The 19249-nt window shown below is 41.6% G+C and overlaps 1 protein-coding gene across 1 annotated transcript in view; it reads left to right on the top strand.

Moving 5' to 3' along the window:
- The first annotated feature begins 665 nt into the window (after positions 1–665).
- The window catches only part of TNFSF13B (TNF superfamily member 13b), a 31268-nt gene continuing 12684 nt past the window's right edge, over positions 666–19249 (top strand). The window contains exons 1-3 of the mRNA XM_040267294.1: positions 666–1174; positions 1267–1357; positions 18744–18800. Coding sequence (XP_040123228.1) covers positions 857–1174; positions 1267–1357; positions 18744–18800 — 466 coding nt within the window. The 5' untranslated portion in view covers positions 666–856. The remainder of the gene's footprint in view (positions 1175–1266; positions 1358–18743; positions 18801–19249) is intronic.

Here is a 19249-nt window from a genome sequence, read left to right on the forward strand (position 1 = left end):
GGGTCATATGTTCGACTGGCTCGAGTGGGCCTAATGGGGACGAGCAGATAAGCTGCTCTAGGAAGAGAGCAGTTAATGAGGGTTCCCAGGAAACCAAGAGCCAGAGAAGGTTGCTTCTTTCCCAACCAGTGTAGCTGATCTAAACAGTTCTCCAGAATGCAAGAACATTCTTTTTATCACATCACCAAGACGATAACGGAGCAGCGTGCCTCCCAGCGGACCTCTGTGCCTCCTTTGAGGACACTTCATTTTATTTCCTACTAAAAGACTGTTCATAAATCACTCTCCAGGGGAGCCCGGTTCACTGCTGAAGCACTTAGCTTATCTGACCTTCACATGGATTATCTTTATCACACTTAGCAGGAATTTATTCTTGTTCTTTCCCCCTTCCCTACAAAGCCACTTGGCCCCAAGTGGACCCAGTCCTCTCCTAATGCCTGAGGGGCAGCTCCTCAAACACTTTCCTATCTTAAAAGCTCCCCAGAGTGTGCTGGTCCGAACTGCCAGTTTCCTCCCCATCAGTAGATCTTCGGGCCGCTCCCCCCACCCCGGGTCTGTGCATGACTGTTCTGAGATGCCATTAAAATTCTTACAAAAACTGAAAGTGAAATGAGGAAGACCGATTGAGCAATCGGATAGAAGGGTGAATGCCAGGAAGACCTAGCCTACACTTGGGGCAAGAGATGCAGCCGCGACAGAGAGGAGAAAATTCAGGAGAACTCGCCCCAGGGCGAGCGCCGCCGGGCTGGGCCGTGTAGTCAAAGTGGGCCATCTACAAACCCAGATAACAGGAAATGATCCATTCTCTGTGGTCACTCAGGCTAGGGGCCCCAACCTGCAAAGTTCAAGGAGGGGAATGGATGACTCCACCGGGGAGCAGTCCCGCCTTTCTTGCCGTCAGACCAGAGAAGAAATGAAACTGAAGGAGGGAGGCTCCGTCCTGCCCCAGGAGGAAAGCCCCTCCGGCCGGTGCTCCAAAGATGGAAAGCTGCTGGCCGTGACCCTGCTGCTCGCCGCCTCGTCCAGCTGCCTCACGGTGCTGGCTTTCTGCTGGGTGGCGTCCCTGCAAGCGGAGCTGGGCAGCCTCCGGGCGGAGCTGCGGGGGCGGCCGGGCGCCCCCCAGGCCGGAGCCGCGGCCCCGCGGGAGGCTCCCGGCGCCACCCCCGCCCTGAAAGTGAGTGTGCCGCAGTAGCCGCAGCCCCCCGCCGCCGCCCCCGCCCTAGACCCCGACGCCCCGGCAGTAACGTGGTGGGGCTTTTCTCTTAGCAGCGGATCTTTGCACCCCCAGCTCCGGGAGAAAGCAATTCCAGCCAGAGCGGCAGGAGTAAGCGTGCCCTGCAGGAGGCAGAAGAAACAGGTACGTTTGCGGGGGAACAGAAGCGCCCAGGGGTCCGGGCTCCAGGGCTCAGGTGAGGAGGAGAGCATCCTGCTTGGGACAGGGGCGCCGAACAGAAGCCAGAGGCTGGAAAAGGCATCCCAAGCCCGTGTGCCCCCCAGGGCGGAGCCAAGCCCTGGCCAGTGTCCTGGGCTGACCGCGTGTGGGAGCACCTTTTGGGGGCATCCGTCTGTGCGGCGGCGCTTAGAGCACAGAAGAGGGGAGAGGCGCTCACCTCTCCGCTTAAAGAGAGAGCTCGCGCCCACGTCGGGAGCACCGTCTGGCAGTTCCCGGGCAGGGGCGGCGGGGGGGAAGCGCCAGGAGCTAGTCTGGAATGAGGTTTGGTCCAGACGAGGGGCAGACCGCATCTCCGAGGGGCGTAGCTGCTGCGAAACCACGTGGAGACCAGGCAGGTGCACGTTGGTGCTCTATGTGATTTCTTCCCTTTTTAAAAAGAAGCCTATTTTACACACTGGGGCACAGAGATTTTAAAGCTTTTCCTTATTATAATGCTCTTCCAGGAGCTCCGCAGGTTTATAATCTGTAATAGTTCTTTAGTGACTTCTACCTGCTCCAGAGACATCTCAGATTTGGGAGGGGGGGACACCCCAACTTTTCAGCCTCAGTTCCTTCATGTCAAGGATGGAAAAGAGAATTTGCATTGCATTACTAATATTGCAATTTAATAAACCCTTCGTGCTGTTTCCCTTTTATATTACAGGAGCATTTTTTGAACCCCTAGAATGTGCCAGGCAGGCTTGTATGGGGGAGAGGTGTTGTCTCATCTCCTGTTTCCTTTAACCTTAGTGCTATGAGGCAAACCGATCAGGTGTAATTATTTACCTGTATTTGCACTTTGAAGGAGAGTGCTTGCTCAGATTAGGTGTTCTTCCTCTCTCTCTCTCTCTCTCTGACACACACGATGCTCCTTCTGTAAACTTATTTTTCACTAAATGCCTTATTCATGGAAAAAATTCCTCCTTAGTTTTATACGGCAATACATTTTGTATCTGCTTATCATATCCCCATGCCAGTTGTCAGAAACAACTGGGTTTATACATTTTAAAACTGGAAAATCCTCATATTTTTACTATACTCTAACATCCTTATTTTCATATTTTGCATTTTGTCATCCATATTTTCTGCATAATTGAAAAAATACGGCACATATACTGTGGCATATTTTTGTGTTGACTTATTGCACAATAAGCTTTTTCCTTATTTCTAAGTAATCACATATACTAATTTATTTGTTGTCTTATAATTATGATCATTTCCATTTTTTTTGGTAGAATGGAACATGTCAAAATTTTTGTGCAAATCTCTTTGTTTCTGAGGAATTTTATGCATATACTCAATATAAATTCCGTAGATAGACTGTCTGAGCCAGAGGATGAACATCTTTATCACCCTTGCTACACCCTGTTGCAATATCCAAATGAATTATAAATGAATGCAACAGAAATGCAGTGTACAAGTTCTTCACATTTTTACATGTTTTACCTTTACAGATATATTTTGGCTAGCTCAGTAGTTGAAAAATAGTGCCTCAAATTTAATTTGTGGCTTGCTTACAAATAAGAATTATCTTCTTTTTGCATATTTTGGTAGCTTCTAATTTTATCCTCTACTAATTTTTATAACTTCCCTCACTCATCTGTCCTATTTTTAAAATAATTTTGAATAAACTCTGTGTTAGGCATCTTGTTTATCAAAATTTTGATGTAAATGTTTTCACAATATTTTGCTGCTTTTTAGAACTTGTACAGAGATCTTGCATCTATATATTTTAATGTGATACCCTTTTAAAAATTTTCTGTAAGATATCAAAGTTAAAATACATGTTTATCCATAATCTCTTAAAGTAGTTTGCTATTTTTTCTGCTATTTTGACTTTTTTCTAGTAATTTAGTGTTATAGTTTGGTATTAAATCCATTAGTCCTGGAGTTTATTTTGGAGAATCATGTTATACTAGCCTTAAATTCTCCTTTCTTCTCTTACTTTTTCCTTCCAAAGTGTTGCTAAATATCTAAACCAAATTAATTAGACGATTCTTTTTAATTCATTTGCGTTGAAACACTTACTATATTATATTGAGTTCCTCATATATAGTTGAATCTATTTTGAGACTGCTTTTTTTCATTGATTTATTATCCGATTTATCTGCATTAAATATTTTAAGGAATTTTGTAATAAAGTGAGCTTCAATATCTAGTAGGGTGAGAATGCCTCATTCTCCTTCAACCTTGTCTGCTAGTACTCTTGCCTATAAATTTATTATTAAAAATAAACCCTAGCTTGCCCATTCCAAGAGGATATAGACTCATTACAGCAGATTTAAGAAGGAAAAAACTGAGTAAGAAATGAATAACTCCCTAAGTCCCACTTCCCCAAAATATGTTCTATTAATATATTAATATTTTAAAATTTCATCCCATGTGAATGTTTTTTCACATTTGTGTTTCTAAGGCATCCAAAAATGATATACTCACAAAAATTTTTTCCCCAAATAACTTTCAATGTTTAGAAAATTTAGAGAATAGCAGAAAATTCTAACCAATGAATAAGAATCCACCCAGTTTCCATAGCACAGATGTAATCACTATTATCAATATCATGGTTTATCTCAGATTTTTATAGAACTTTAATGTAGCATATATATACTGTATATATATGTATTATATTTATGTATGTATATTGTGTGTATATACAGTACAAACTGCATATATATGTGCAGTATATACATTGTATATTTAGTTACAGTTACATATATATCTCTATGTCTCTCTCTACATATACTTATAGCATTCATAGATCCCAGAGGAAAAATTTATTTATTTATTTATTTTTGAATTTTTATTTATTTATTTATTTATTTTTTATTTTACTTTACAATTCTGTATTGGTTTTGCCAGACATTGACATGAATCTACCACGGGTGTACATGCATTCCCAATGAGAAACTCAATGACAGTTATTATCAGCAAGTCTTGTCAATAAAATTGACTTGAACGTTTTATCCTTTCAAGCAGGGAAAATGTCCAGTTTGCTTAGCACTACTTTAAAATTTGTTTCTGTATATACCAAGAAGTTTGTATGAAGCTAAATGATTTTCCTTTGTTTTCCATTTGGTAAGGTCCTTCTTTGGGAATTGAGGAGGTTCTATGCAGTTTGCATCTATGGAACTTTCTTTGGTTCTTGATTCCATTCTAGTTGTGACTTATTTTAAGTAAAGCTCAAAAGCCTTAGGTTATCCCTTTTAGTTTTAAAATGTTAGTTTTCGTTTCATTTATTAGTTATCTATATATGTTTAGATACATTTTATTGGAATTTTATAAAGCCTGTAACTGAGGAAAAATGAATTTTCACATTTTGAATTTACCTATTCAAGAATTTTTAATATCTATGTTAAATATAGAAGTTTAAATTCCACAATAAGGCAGTTTTCCTTATATAGGTTTCACTATTCTTTCATGATTAATTTAAAAATGTTACTGTTACTTTGGAGCCTTGGCATTTTCAAATTGCTTGTTAAACTGTTTTAAAAAATACAGTTTTCAAGTAAATGATGTATAGTATTTGACCTCACACTTATTTTTAAGCCACACCAGGACACTTAGTGGATTTATAACTAACAGAATTATAATATTCTTCTAGATTTTTCCTAGAATATTCTGCTTTCTCATGTCAGTTTTGTCATCATTTTATAACCATGCTCAAAAGTTTCACAGCTAAATATGGTTAAGTAATACACCAGAATGTTACCCATTCTTATTTTCCTATAAATCCAACCCAGATTTCAGCAGGCATCTCAATTTTATTGGGTGTATATTCAATTTGTAAGTAAATTCCAGTATGTTGTGGGCTAGAAAGCCTGACCTCTCCAGAACACAGCAAGCCTTGTTCTTTCAGTATCTGATACTCATCACAGATCACCTAGGAAGGTTCTTTTCATTTGTGTGTAGACTATCTGTACAACTAAATAGTAGAGACTTCTGTGGTCTGGTCCCATTTCTCCTATTGTATAGTTATCATGACAGTTGCACCCTGTAGGTATTCCATGAACATGTATGAATCAATTTAGGGCTCAATATCAAATAAGATGGAATGATTTAGGAATGATTTGGGATCATTTTGCTTCCCCCATGGCTCAGCCATAAAGAATCTACCTGCAACGTAAGGGGGCACAGGGGGCACAGGAGACCCAGGCTCAATTCCTGGGCTGAGACAATCCCCTGGAAGAGGAAATGGCAACCCACTCCAATATTCTTGCCTGAAAAATCCCATGGACAGAGGAACCTGGCGGGCTACAGTCGAAAGGGTCACAAAAGAATTGGACACAACTGAGCGACTGAGCGCCCAGCACCAAGTGACATCATTTGCGGGGGGGAGGGATTTTCCCATATTTCTTCATTTGTCAAGTTTTGATCAAAGGCCCTCTTATGAAATTTTAAAAACTTGACCTTTTAAAGAACTGCTTAACCAAAGAAGAGCTTGATCAGAAGACTCAAGTCCCAGGGGTGTGATCCGGAAACCCCTTGCCTCAGACTCTCCCGCTACCCCAGGCAGAGGCAGTATTTGGGCTCATTGAAAAGCCAGAGAAGCTCCCCTATTCAGCGACTTCTTTAATTATTATTTCATGGATTGTTAAATATTTTTTAAATTTTAATTGACATATTCTTTACATACTCAGAAAAGGGCACGTATGTTCAAGTCAGTGAAATTCACAAACTGCACGTCAGTACATGAAGGGCAGCGCCCCCATCAGCCTGCACCCCAGTTAGCACTCCTTGCAGACACCCCCACCCCAGCCAGGGGCAAAAGCACTGCTTTCACTTAAGTCTAGAATTTGGTGCTAGGGCTCCAGTTTTGCTTTTCTTAACTATGTTGTGTTTCAAATGAACATCTTAGCAAGTTCCCTATGTTTCATAAGAATTTCTGATTGTAGTCTAACAAACAGAAATGTGGGGAAATCCAGGAGTAAAATTGCCAAATGGCTTATAATAGCCAGAAATTCACTTTTCAGCCCATAAGTGTATTTGGAGATAGTCCCAATTAAAAAAAAAAAAAAAAACCCTGAAGTGCCACAGCTTTGAAGATATTACGCATGAATGTTTCTTCACTGATGGAGTCACAGCGATCCATGTATTGAACCTGAGCTTAACTGTGATTCCCTTCATAAGAATCTAAAGATAATCAGCTTGAGAGTCCATCAAGAAAGTGAATTCTTCCAAATGCGTTTCTACTCAACTCTAACAGTTCCCTAATAAAATGAGATGACCTTTTGCTTTCTCCCTTGTTCAGTAGGGAATTTAAAAGTTATCGGAAACTCATGTGTTTCAGATTATGGAAAGACAAAAATATTTTTATTAATATTTATTATACTTGTCTCAATTTTAATAACAAAAATAGTGGTGAAAGCATGAGGATTTTAAAGAAAGTAAAAACAAGAGCAGAAAAAGAATTGCTCATATTTTATCTTGCAAATATTTCCTGTAAGATTCAGACCATTCTACTTTGTATTTCTCCATTTTTAAAATAAACTTTTTGAAATTATTTTAGAATTACAGAAAAGTTACAATAACAGTGCAGTGAATTCCCTTATGACCCCATCCAGTTCCCTCTGAAGTTAGCATTTTATGTTACCTTGGTGCCTTTGTCACAACATAGAGACCAACACTGGGATTTAACTCAACTCCTGAAAGTCTTAGTTGCTCAGTCGTGGCTGACTCTTTTGCAACCCCATGAACTGTAGCTCACCAGGCTCCTCTGTCCATGGGATTCTCCAGGCAAGAAAACTAGAGTGGGTTGCCCTGCCCTCCTCCAGGGGATCTTCCCAATTCAGGGGTTGCATCTGGGTCTCCTGCACTGTAAGCAGATTCTTTACTGTCTGAGCCAGAGGAGAAGCCCTGACTTTGAATTTCACCAGCTTTTCCCCTAATGTCTTTGTATGTTCCAGGAGCCATCCAGGACACCACAATGCACTTGATTTTTTTTTTTTAATCAGAGTTTTGAATATAATAAAATGAGTGTGTGCGTGCCCAGTCATGTCTGACTCTTTGCAACCCAGTGAAATGTAGCGCACCCGGCTCCCCTGTCCATAGGGTTTTCCAGGTAAGAACCCTGGAGTGGGTTGCCGTGTCCTCCTCCAGGGGATCTTCTTGGCCCAGGAATCAAGTCTGCGTCTCCAGCACTGGCACGTGAATTCTTTACCACTGAGCCATCTCTACCTCCTTGAAAAGTGAAAGTGAAGTCACTCAGTCTTGTCCGACTCTTTGTGACCCTGTGGACTGTAGCCTACCAAGCTCCTCTGTCCATGGGATTCTCCAGGCAAGAATACTGGAGTGGGTTGCCATTTCCTTCTCCAAGGGATCTTCCCTACCCAGGGATCGAACCCAGGTTTCCCGCACTGGAGGCAGACACTTTAACCTCTGAGCCACCTCTACCTCCTGAATACACATAAATTAACGCCTAATATGGTAACTTAAATATTTCCGTGGGTTAAACATTTCTATTGTTAAACATAAGTGTACACGCTAAGTCACTTCAGTCATGTCCAACTCTTTGTGACCCCCCTGGACTAGCCCACCGGGCTCCTCTGTCCATGGCATTCTCCAGCAAGAATGCTGGTGTGGGTTGTCATTTCCTCCTCCAGGGGGTCCTCCTGACTGAACCCACATCTCTCAGCCTCCTGCACTGGCAGGCGGTTTCTTTACCATTAGTGCCACCTGGGGAAACAGAAATATATCAATACTGGGTTGTTGGGTGTTTTTGAGTCTTGAAATCCATAGTCCATTTCCCTTGCAAGAAAAGACGGGATGTCTGAGGGGTCTATAGCATCCAGTCTTTGCTTTATCGACATTTCGGTCTCAGCTGTAACTTCCAAGGCTGTAAAAGGCGTGTTGCAAGTATGCAGTGTGTAACTCAACCATCCATTCTGTCCCCAAATGGGCCTGCAGCCTCTTACCCAGCAAGGGCGTGTTCTTTCCTAGAACAGAAACAGATGGTTGCTGTCATGGTGATCTTTGACCAGAGCCTTCCCTGTGTGTTATTTTTCTTGTCCCCTGCTTCAATAAGGAGAGACTTCTTTTCAGTGTTGCAAGAGCTGGCTTCTGTTCAATTTCCACAAAAGTATTTAAAATGCAAATAGTGACCTGATAACCACATCTCTGAACCCTGTTCTTATCAAGTTTAAAGTTTTGGGAAACTGAAGAGCCAGGAAGCAGATCAACCAGGGTAGCCAGAAGTGATATTGTGTCTCTTCCAAGCTTCCCTAACCTCAGAGGTTCCTAACACTGTGCTGGTTGTTGGGTATTGATCAGAGAATAAACACATGAAAGTTTCCTGCCCATGGGATATCCCATTGCAGTGAGGTGGGAAGCCACAGAAAATAGTCAATAAACATAATTGATGAGTAAATTATAATACTTGAAAATAGCAAATACATTGCAAAAGTGAACATTTTAGGGCAAGCTTAAGAGAACCAGCAGAGTTAAGGGTGAGGAAGGGCAAGGGGATGTGTCTCTATTTCAAATAAGAGAGGCCAGGGTAAGTCTTTCTATCTAATTCCCGAAAGCTCAATTGTTCTTTATACTTTTTTCAACATTAAATAATTTCAGATGTGTAGGTTTCTCATGTGGCACAGTGGTAAAGAATCCAATGCAGGGGACACAGGAGACTCGGGTGCAACTCCTGGGTTAGGAAGATTCTCTGGAGGAGGAAATAGCAACCCACTCCGGTATTCTTACCTGGGAAATCCCATGGACAGAGGAGCCTGGTGGGCTACAGTCCGTGGCGTCACTCAGCATACGTGAACACATAGGTATTTTAGAAAGAAAGTCATAATGTTGAGAGATGCATTCTCATTAATAGTTCTGTAAAAATGGATGATATTCATTTTAATGGTTAATTGCACTTTTTATGGGTCAAGTCCTACTTACACGATCTGTGTTGGTCAGCTGTTCTTTTGTTGTGGTGGGATTTCCTTTTTAAAAAGAATCCGCATTACTGAGGAGTTAGAGAAACAGACTTTTCTCGAAATAGAGGAAATGCTTATTGTGTAAAGCTCTGAGCTAGGCATTCCAGAACATACAGAAAAGGGGAGAGATGAGTTCCATGTGAAAACTCTGGGTTTGGCCCTGTGGACGCAGGATTATCATTTGCCCTATTAATAAACCCAGGAAATTGGCATTGCTGTCTGCACTTTAGATGAGCGAATTGAAGCCCAGACGTAGTCAGTCCCTCCTACCAGCAACCCACTATTGAGTTGGAGACTAAGCTAGTGTTGCCTGAGCAACTCAGGATTCACTAAGAGGACACCCGAGGAGAGAGAGGTGAGTGTGTGTGGCGAGGGTAAAGAAACAGGTTCGGGGCCTGTGAAACGGGGATCGCTGCGGCGTCCAGGCGGAAATGTCCCCCAGGGACTGGAACATGCAGCAGCCAGCTACGCAATTTATTGCTACCTTTCTCCAGATAGTCAGCTGTGTTTCTGCTTTCGGTTTTACCTTCCTTGACTTCAGACCTGTTGGCACGTTGTGTCATGAAGCTAATGTTCTTCACCGTTAAGTTAGGTTGCCCAGTGCCTCCTGAGTATTCCTCTTTAATAAAGAGAAATATCCTAAAATAATACAAAGAAGTCATGACGAGAGAAAAAGCATATCCTGTGGAGATGATGACTCAATGAAAGAACTGGTAACTTTAAGTTAAAATACTTGACCGTTTGCAAAATTAAACATGAAGATAGCATTTTTTGCTTTTGCTGTTTTACTCTTGGGGCTTCCCCGGTGGCTCAGTGGTGAAGAGTCCACCTGTCAGTGCAGGCGATGTGATTTCGATCCCTGAGGCGGGAAGATCCCCTGGAGAAGGCAATGGCAACCCACTCCAGTGTTCTTGCCTGGGAAATCCCATGGACAGAGGAGCCTGGAGGGCTACAGACCATGGGGTCACAAAAGAGTCAGACACGACTTGGCGACTAAACAACAGCAATTTTATTCTTAGTGCTTAAGAGGCTATGCAGAGGGCTACCATCTGACATGCCCTGTGTTGCCTTAGGCATAGACCAAGAGTGGTGCATGACAATGTACAGCTAGTCCAAGACTCTTTTTCTGCACATATACATGTAGACCACGTTCAGATATATTTCTTTACTTCTATCAGTTATAGTTATTTCTACTGCATTTTATCAGCTTCATTCCAAGCCCTCCTAAAAGTCAACACCACTTTCTTCCCTCCCCATGGCCATTATAGTGCTGCCAACTTTCTGAATTCACCAGAATAGAGAGGCTGCTTCTATTATTATTTTTTAATTCTCCTTCAAACACATGTACCCATTAGTCAGAACCTTTTAAATTTTTATTCACAGTTTGTTTTGGTTGCTCCAGTTACATAATTGCTTTTTAGACCAAATCGCCCACGTTATGTTTATTACCAGTCAACAGCTGAATCTTGACTTTCGTTCTCCCTTTATAGCAGCTGATTCTACACATAGACACGTGTATGATCTTTCTCAAGCACAAAATGTGTTAGGCAAGCCCCTCTCAAGATTAAAAATTCCTAAATTTTTTTTTTTCTGTTTTATACCAGGTCAAAAACAAACTTCTCAATTTAGCTCTCCAGAAATTCTTTTAAAACTCTTTCAACTCATATTGTTTCCTAAGCTACAAATAAGTAACTTAACAAAATTTGCTGGTAAGGCAAACTGCTTATCTATGATAATCAAACTTTATAATCTTGTTCCCACTCTTCAAATTTTGTACTCTCACTCTGAAAGAAATGTTTATCCCCAAACCATGACTTCTTCGATTTCTTCATAATCTATGTCCAGCATTAGGTCAACGTGTGCATCTTTAAGGGGTTTCTCCTAATTAAATTTTTACAGCCACTGATTATTTATTCAAAACTAACTCAAGCAAAGGGTTTCCTGTGTGCACTAGTGTTTAAGAGCCCTCCCTCCTATCAATGCAGGAGACTAAGAGATGTGGGTTGGGGAGATTCCCTGGAGAAGGAAATGGCAACCCAGTATTCTTGTCTGGAGGATCCCATGGACAGGGGAGCCTGGTGGACTCCTGGAGGGCTACAGTCCATAGGGCCACAAAGAGTTGGACACGACTGAAGTGACTTAGTATGCAAGCAGCTCAAAAAAATAAAATAAATCAAATTCCTACATTTGTCCTGACTTCCGTATACTGAACGTTAGGCATCACTTCCAGAGTCCTCATTTTTAAAACATGCACAGTGTAATGTGTAAGAAGACAGAGGAGAGAAGAAAGAGAAAAGAAAATGAAGGATAGACAACTCATTCAGACTGAAGAGCTTGGAAGAAGTTTCTGGAGTGAGATGAGTGAGAACTGTGGGAGTAGGATATGGACAGAATACGGACAGTCATGGACAGAACATGTGCAGCGGGAAAAGTTCAGGGTGGGCTGCTTCTCATGGAACCACACACAATATGCAATAACTTTGTGACTTATGGTAGTTTCTATTCGGTTTAGCTTTGTGGAAATAATGTATAAGAAACGGATTCCGGTTTGAAAGGGCTTGATTCCAACACTGAATGCAGTACAACAGCTATTTGTTTATTCTTTAATTGTTAAGTCATGTCCGACTCTTTGTGACCTCAGGGACTGTAGCCCACCAGGCTCCTCTGTCCATGGGATTTCCCAGTATTCCCAAGAATACTGCAGTGGGTTGCCATCTCCTATTGCAGGGGACCTTCCTGACTCAGGGATTGAACCTGCGTCTCCTGCACTGACAAGTGGATTCTTTACCACTGAGTCATCAGATATCAGCAATTCCATGAACTGTCAAGGCTCTTTTCCTGATTAAATGAAATTTGAATGTCATAGCATACTTTAAAAGGTGGCTTTCAACCTCAATCAGTCCAACCACTATTCCAATTATAAAGTTGGTTGGATTTTATTAAATATTGAGCAATACTAAATGATTTCTGCCCTGAAAGTTCTTATTTTAGGAATTCTCTTTTGTAAACTAGTTTTGTCGTCAATATAATGTCTTGTTTTGGAAATATTTTTCATATGGTTTAATATTATGAGTGAATTTTCTTATGCTGTAAAACTGTACTTAAGATTAATCATTTGTGTTTCTCAGATCATTATGATACATAATATATATATAGATACACATGTGTATATATGTATATATATTTAGAAATATGTGTCTCCCCATTGACAGAAAAAGTTTTTAAAGTATGCTGCTGCCTTGCTTAGTTAAAAAGAAGTTTAAAAGACAAACTATTCTCAAACTCTTATATAATTCCCCTCAATTGTAGCAGAGGGAAGATGTATAAAAGACATTTGAAAACCAAACGCCGTCAACTAATACTACAATTGTTATTAATATTATGTTTCTTATTTTAGACTATGCATCCTCAAAACTCTTGTGGTTGGATATCTATGCTTTGGGGAGATTTTTTAAAAAATGCTGCCCTTTTTTGACCTACTTTTTGTGAGCAATAATCTATAGATCAGTCTAAGATCAGCTCTATGTTGAACTGGAAAGAAAGTCGTGAAAGACTTAACAGGAGATAAGTTGTTAATAGATACCATATGTCCTAAAAAGGGATTTCCCTGGTGGCTCAGACAGTAATGAATCGGCCTAAAAAGAAGAAGACCCAGGTTTGATGCTTGGATTGGGAAGATCCCCTGGAGAAAGGAATAGGAAGAGTTAAAAGGTGAAGAGGTTAAGAGAACTGATGGGGTTGATGAAACCTGAGTGGCATCTAACAAGGACAGGATGGAAGGTCCTGTTCTTATTTCCAAGAATGTGTGTCCTTGAAAAGCCCCGTGACTTTCTCCAGAATAAGGAAAATTAATGAAGAGCACTAGCTTCAGTGAGTATAATTCAAACCCTGCTATTAAACTGTCATTTTAATGTCCTGTTTTCTTTTCTGAAGGTTTTTTGAAATAAAAATTTCTCTTCATTGTGTATTTTCTTCTAAAAGTTATATTTCTGCTACCGTGCAATAAAATAGACCGTTGGGTTTTTAAACAAAGATTTTTTAAATATATGGACCATTTTAAAAGTCTTTACTGGATTTGCTATAATGCTGCTTCTGTTTTATGTTTTGGGTTTTTTGGTCACAAGGCATATAGGATCTTAGTTCCCCGACCAGAGATTGAACCTCTGTACCCTCTGCACTGGAAGGCAGAGTCTTAACCACTGGACAACTGGGGAAGTCCCCTGCTGCTGCTGCTGCTGCTGCTGCAAAGTCACGTCAGTCGTGTCCGACTCTGTGTGACCCCATAGATGGCAGCCCACCAGGCTCCTCTGTCCCTGGGATTCTCCAGGCAAGAGAACTGGAGTGGGTTGCTGTTTCCTTCTCCAATGCATGAAAGTGAAAAGTGAAAGTGAAGTCGCTCAGTCCAACTTTTTGCGACCCCATGGACTGCAGCCTACCAGGCTCCTCCGTCCACGGGATTTTCCAGGCAAGAGCACTGGCGTGGAGTGCCATTGCCTTCTCCAGGGAAGTCCCCTAGACCTTTTGTTTTTCAATGTGTAGTCTGTGACCAAGTTCTAGTTGGGCTCTGGAGATTAAAGTCCAGGTATTTCATATTAGTTTGGTAGTTTCCAGACATCCCTCATTAGCTAAACCCCTTTCAGTCTGAGACGGAGGCAAATCTGCAGGTATTTTATGGGAAAGGCCAAGGGGAGGGCTAATTGAAATGGTGTTTCTGTTTTGTTAAGGTCTTCATTTGCTCGTGGCCTTGCTGGGTCTCCATTGCTGAATGGGCTTTTCTCTGGTTGCGGCGAGTGGGGGCCACTCTCCATCGCGCTGCGCGGGCTTCTCGCTGCAGTGGCGTCTCTTGCTGTGAAGTGTGCACTCCAGGGTGCTTGGGGTTCAGTGGTTGTGGCACGTGGGCTCAGTAGTTGCAATTCTCGGGCTCTGGAGCACGGGCTCAGCAGCCGTGGTGCAGGGGTTAGTTGCTCCGGGGCATGTAGGATCCTCCCAGCTCAGGGATCAAACCCATGACTCCTGCCTCAGCAGTGGGTTCTTTACCACCGAGCCACGAGTGAAGCCCTGAAATCGTATTTCTAGTATTTCCTAGGTCTCTGTATCTGCTCCCTTGGCCTTCTTTCTCTCATAGTATCCTTCCATCGTGCTCCCAGTTTATTTGGTTCAATACCACTAAGAACAACAATGCTCGTGCTACTGCTGCTAATAGCCAAGACTGACTTTGCAATCGTTTTGTCCCAGGTACGCTACTAAGTGTTTCAGGAGCATCATCTCACTCAGTCTTAACAGTATGCATGTCCATGGCAAAGGAGAGATGGAGAATTTGGAAATTTGACTTTGACTTGTGTCAACATCCTCTTCTTTCTCTGTGTGGAGGAAAACTTAGAGTTTTGCATGCTCCAGTTGGCGCCTGCATCCTCACAGAACTCGCTGTGGTCCCATGTGTGTAGTCATTCCTAAAGAGGTGTTTGTTAGAAAAGTAGGTGCAATATGGCAACTCTAGACACTGAGATGTCAAGACATCTTCAGGCTTGAGACGCCTGGATGTTCTGTTGTTCCTTTCGTTCACGCTGCCCTTATTCCCAGCTATTCGGCCTGCTACGGTGCGTCTCCATATTTGCTGTTGCAGAGGGTCTGCTGTAGTAACTGCAGTAATGAGTCACATTTCCCTGCTGTACAGATACTCCTGCTATTGTTTTCCAGCTTTTTAAAAAGGGAAAAAAAAATGGCACAAATGATCCTATTTACAAAACAAAAATTGAATCACAGACATAGAAAACAAACTTACGGTTTTCAAGGGGGGGTGTGGTGGGATAAACTGGGAATTGCGGTTGACATATACACACTACTGTATATAAATAAGGGGCTTCCTGGTGGCTTGGGAAGATCCCCTGGAGAAGGAAATGGCAACCGACCCCAGTGCTCTTGCCTGGAAAATTCCACGGGCGGAGGAGCCTAGCGGGCTGCAGTCCATGAGGTTGCAAAGGGTCGGACATGACTGAGCGACTTCACTTTCACTTTTCTCTTTCTGGTGGCTCAGAGGGTAAGCGATCTCCTGTACTGCAGGAGACCTGGGTTTAATCTCTGGGTCACAAATATCCCCTGGGAGAAGGGAATGGCTACAACTCCAGTATTCTTGCCTGGAGAATTTCAAGGACAGAGGAGCCTTGCGAGCTACAGTCCATGGGGTCACAAGAGTTGGGACACAGCTGAGCGCTAACACTTCCATATGTAAACACATAACTAATAAGGACCACTATATAGCACAGGGAACTCTTTTCAATACTCTGTAATGGCCTATATGGGAAGAGAATCTAAAAAAGAGTGAAAAGTGAAAGTGTTAGTTGCTCAATTGTGTCTGACTCTGTGCGACTCCATGGACTGCAGCCCACCAGGCTTCTCTGTCCATGGGATTTTCCAGGCAAGAATCCTGGAGTGGGTTGCCATGCCCTCCTCCAGAGGATCTTCCTGACCCAAGGACTGAACCCAGGTCTCCAGCATTGCAGGAGGATTTGATAGCTTACGGTGAACAATATTGGATTCGTGATCTCCAAAGAAGATTTGGCTTTGGGACCAGGGACCAGGCTTGATCACTCAAGAGCTTTTGTGCAGCAGAATTTTATTAAAGTATAAAAAGAGAGAGGGAAAGCTTCTGACATAGACATCGGAAGGGGGACGGAGAGCACCCCCCTCACTAGTGTTAGCAAGGGAGCTATATACTTTTTTAATTAGTTATTACAATAAATCAAAAGAATGTCTCAAGGTTGTAAAAATTTTACCAGACCCACTCTCACAATTTACATTTTAGGATAATAGGATTAGAACTTAACAATAGAAAGATCCTACCAGACCCTCTCCCATTATATACATTCTAAAATATCAGAGTTAGTCAGAAGGTTTTCAGGAAGCAGAAACTGTCCTCAACCAGGATACACTGTTGTTATATAATCCCTAGTACAGAGTTTAAACTGGGTTGTGTAATCATCAGTTCCGGGCTTAAAGAAAAAAAAAATGTTTTATGTGACTAAGAAATGTAGAGAGGAAAAAAAAAAAAAAACAACAGTCTGTCATTTCCTCCTCCTTGAGAATTTCAGACCCTTATCTCCTCCTCAGGGACCCCCGACTTCTTATTAACCTGCCTAGGAATTGACTCTCTCAGATTCTTGACCATCTGAGCCACCAGGGAAGCATGTGTATAACTGACTCACTTTGCTGTACACCTGAAACTAACAGGACATTGTAAATCAACTATACTCCAATAAAAAGAAATTTTAAAAAAAGAGCCACAAGGTAGCCAAAGTGTTCTGCTCCTATCCAAACCATCAGATTAATATAAAAATGTGTTAGAAACATCTCATGGTTAAAAGAGATTGCAGTTTTTAACATTACAGTTCTGCTTTTAAATACCAAAGAACATTTTCCGGTGGATTTTCTTATGTGATCACTGCCTTTAACAGCGTTCTTTTTAGGCCTGTGCATTTGCATAGCTTCAGAATATCACAGGATTATTACATCTGTTATTCCGTGGTTTCCGCTAGTGATCTGCAGTGGGAGTTCTCCGCTGTGTTAAGCTCTTAAAATGTATACATTGTGAAGCGTGTTTTTAAAGCATTACTTCAACTCTGAGTAAGATGGGTGCTATTCCTTTCTTCATTTAAAATAGGCACACTTAGCAGTACTCATGCCTGGAAAATCCCATGGATGGAGGAGGCTGGTAGGCTACAGTCCACGGGGTCGCTAGGAGTTGGACACAACTGAGCAACTTCATTTTCACTTTTCACTTTCATGCGTTAGAGAAGGAAATGGCAACCCACTCCAGTGTTCTTGCCTGGAGAATCCCAGGGACGGGGGAGCCTGGTGGGCTGCCGTCTATGGGGTCGCACAGAGTCAAACACGACTGAAGCGACTTAGCAGCAGCAGCTCCATATTCCATGTTTTTCATAGATACTGCTGTGCTTTTTTTTTCCTACAGACAGAGTACCTATTTTGCTTTTAACCTGAAGGCACTGTCTTCATTTAATAGAATAGCTATATATTATTTTGGGCTTTCCTGATAGCTCAGCCTCTCCTGTAATGCAGGAGACCCCAGTTTGATTCCTGCGTCAGGAAGATCCACTGGAAGAGGGATAGGCTACCCGCTCCCGTATTCTTGAGCTTCCCTGTGGCTTAGCTGGTAAAGAATCCACCTGCAATGTGAGAGACCTGGGTTCGATCCCTGGGTTGGGAAGATCCCCTGGAGAAGGGAAAGGCTGCTCACTGCAGTATTCTGGCCTGGAGAATTCCATGGGCTGTATAGTCTATGGAGTCACAAAGAGTCGAATACAACTATGTGCTTTTCATACTGCACATTCTTTGGTGCACTCTGGAATACTCTGTATGCAGTGTGCAGTGTGAACAGATGTGAGTGGAGGTGTCCCAGATGCTTTACTGGTAATGCAGCTGCCTAGGGAAGTCTTCTATTTTACCTTAAAAAGATGTCACAGCTCTACTTCTCTGTAGCTCTCCTTCTCTTTCTAGTCCCAAACATTTTACCAAAAGCCTGACTTTGGCTCCAGAGTGAAACAGGCATGATTAAATTCAGGCCCCGTCACTGTCTATCCCTGGGGACTGGACAAGTTGTTTACACTTTCCAAGATGTAATTTCCAGTATGTAATTCTTAGGATTTTTGTGAAGTTGCCTGGATTTATACTAGCTCAATAAATGTTAGCAATTATTTTTATTTTCAGTAATGTTAATAGTGGTATTTTCAGTACTAGTCAGTTATGATTTGATGTTAGATTTTAAAAAATCATTTTAGAGTAATCTGATCACTTGGTTCGTATATTTAAGGGAATTGGAGAACAAATGACAGTAGCTAAACTTTCTTTCTATTCAGGCATATGTTTTAGAAGAAGTTCAGCTAAACTGTTTAGATGATATTCCCTGGTGGCTCAGAGGGTAAAGCGTCTGCCTGCAATGCGGGAGACCCGGGTTCGATCCCTGGGTTGGGAAGATCCCCTGGAGAAGGAAATGACCACCCACTCCAGTACTCTTGCCTAGAAAATTCCATGGATGGAGGAGCCTGGTGGGCTACAGTCCATGGGGTCACAGTCAGACACGACTTCATGTGTTGGCAAAATAATAATAAAAAGTACTATATTTCAATAGCAGAGAGTTTTTCTAAAACTTGAATTTCAAGTATAAACATATTGCATTTAAAGTACAAGTTATATTGAAATCTGTGGGCATATTTCCTAAAGGGATTTTAAGAACAGCATGTAGGCAGTGAGAAAGTATTGATAGGATTGATTAGGGGCCATTGGAAGAGTGGGCTTGCAGCTCTGTACTCTTGGTCGTCTTTGTTCCCTCACTATTTCTATTCATGTAACTAAACTGATATATTTTTGCTTTTCAGTCACTCAAGACTGCTTGCAGTTGATTGCAGACAGTGACACGCCTACTATACGAAAAGGTAATCAAGCATTCACAGGGACTTTTCCACTGAGAATCCACTTCAGTCCAATTACCTGCACATTTCATGCCCAAAAATTGTATTTGCACTCCACCTCAAATCAATGATCTGCCTTTAAACTTCTCATAATCAGATTTAAGATAATAGATTCATTTAAAATAATTGGGGAATAAATATTTAGGCTCCTATAATAACCTAACAAAGAGAATTACCTTTGGGACACTAATACTAAGAAATTTTAAATAATTAGCATGTGATAAAGCAAAATTAATACTAAATCAAAGTCAGCTTTTTATTTAGAAATGATTGTGGCTTCTATAATGCCTTAAGATCATCTTCAGAAATATTCATTCCCCTGTTACATTAGGTCATAGAATATTTTAATAGGATGAAGATAAAAATGAATATTTACACATTTATATTAATTATCAATAAGTATATAATACATA

This window comes from Oryx dammah, unplaced genomic scaffold (assembly GCF_014754425.2).
Source record: "Oryx dammah isolate SB20612 unplaced genomic scaffold, SCBI_Odam_1.1 HiC_scaffold_24, whole genome shotgun sequence".
Lineage (NCBI taxonomy): Eukaryota > Metazoa > Chordata > Mammalia > Artiodactyla > Bovidae > Oryx > Oryx dammah.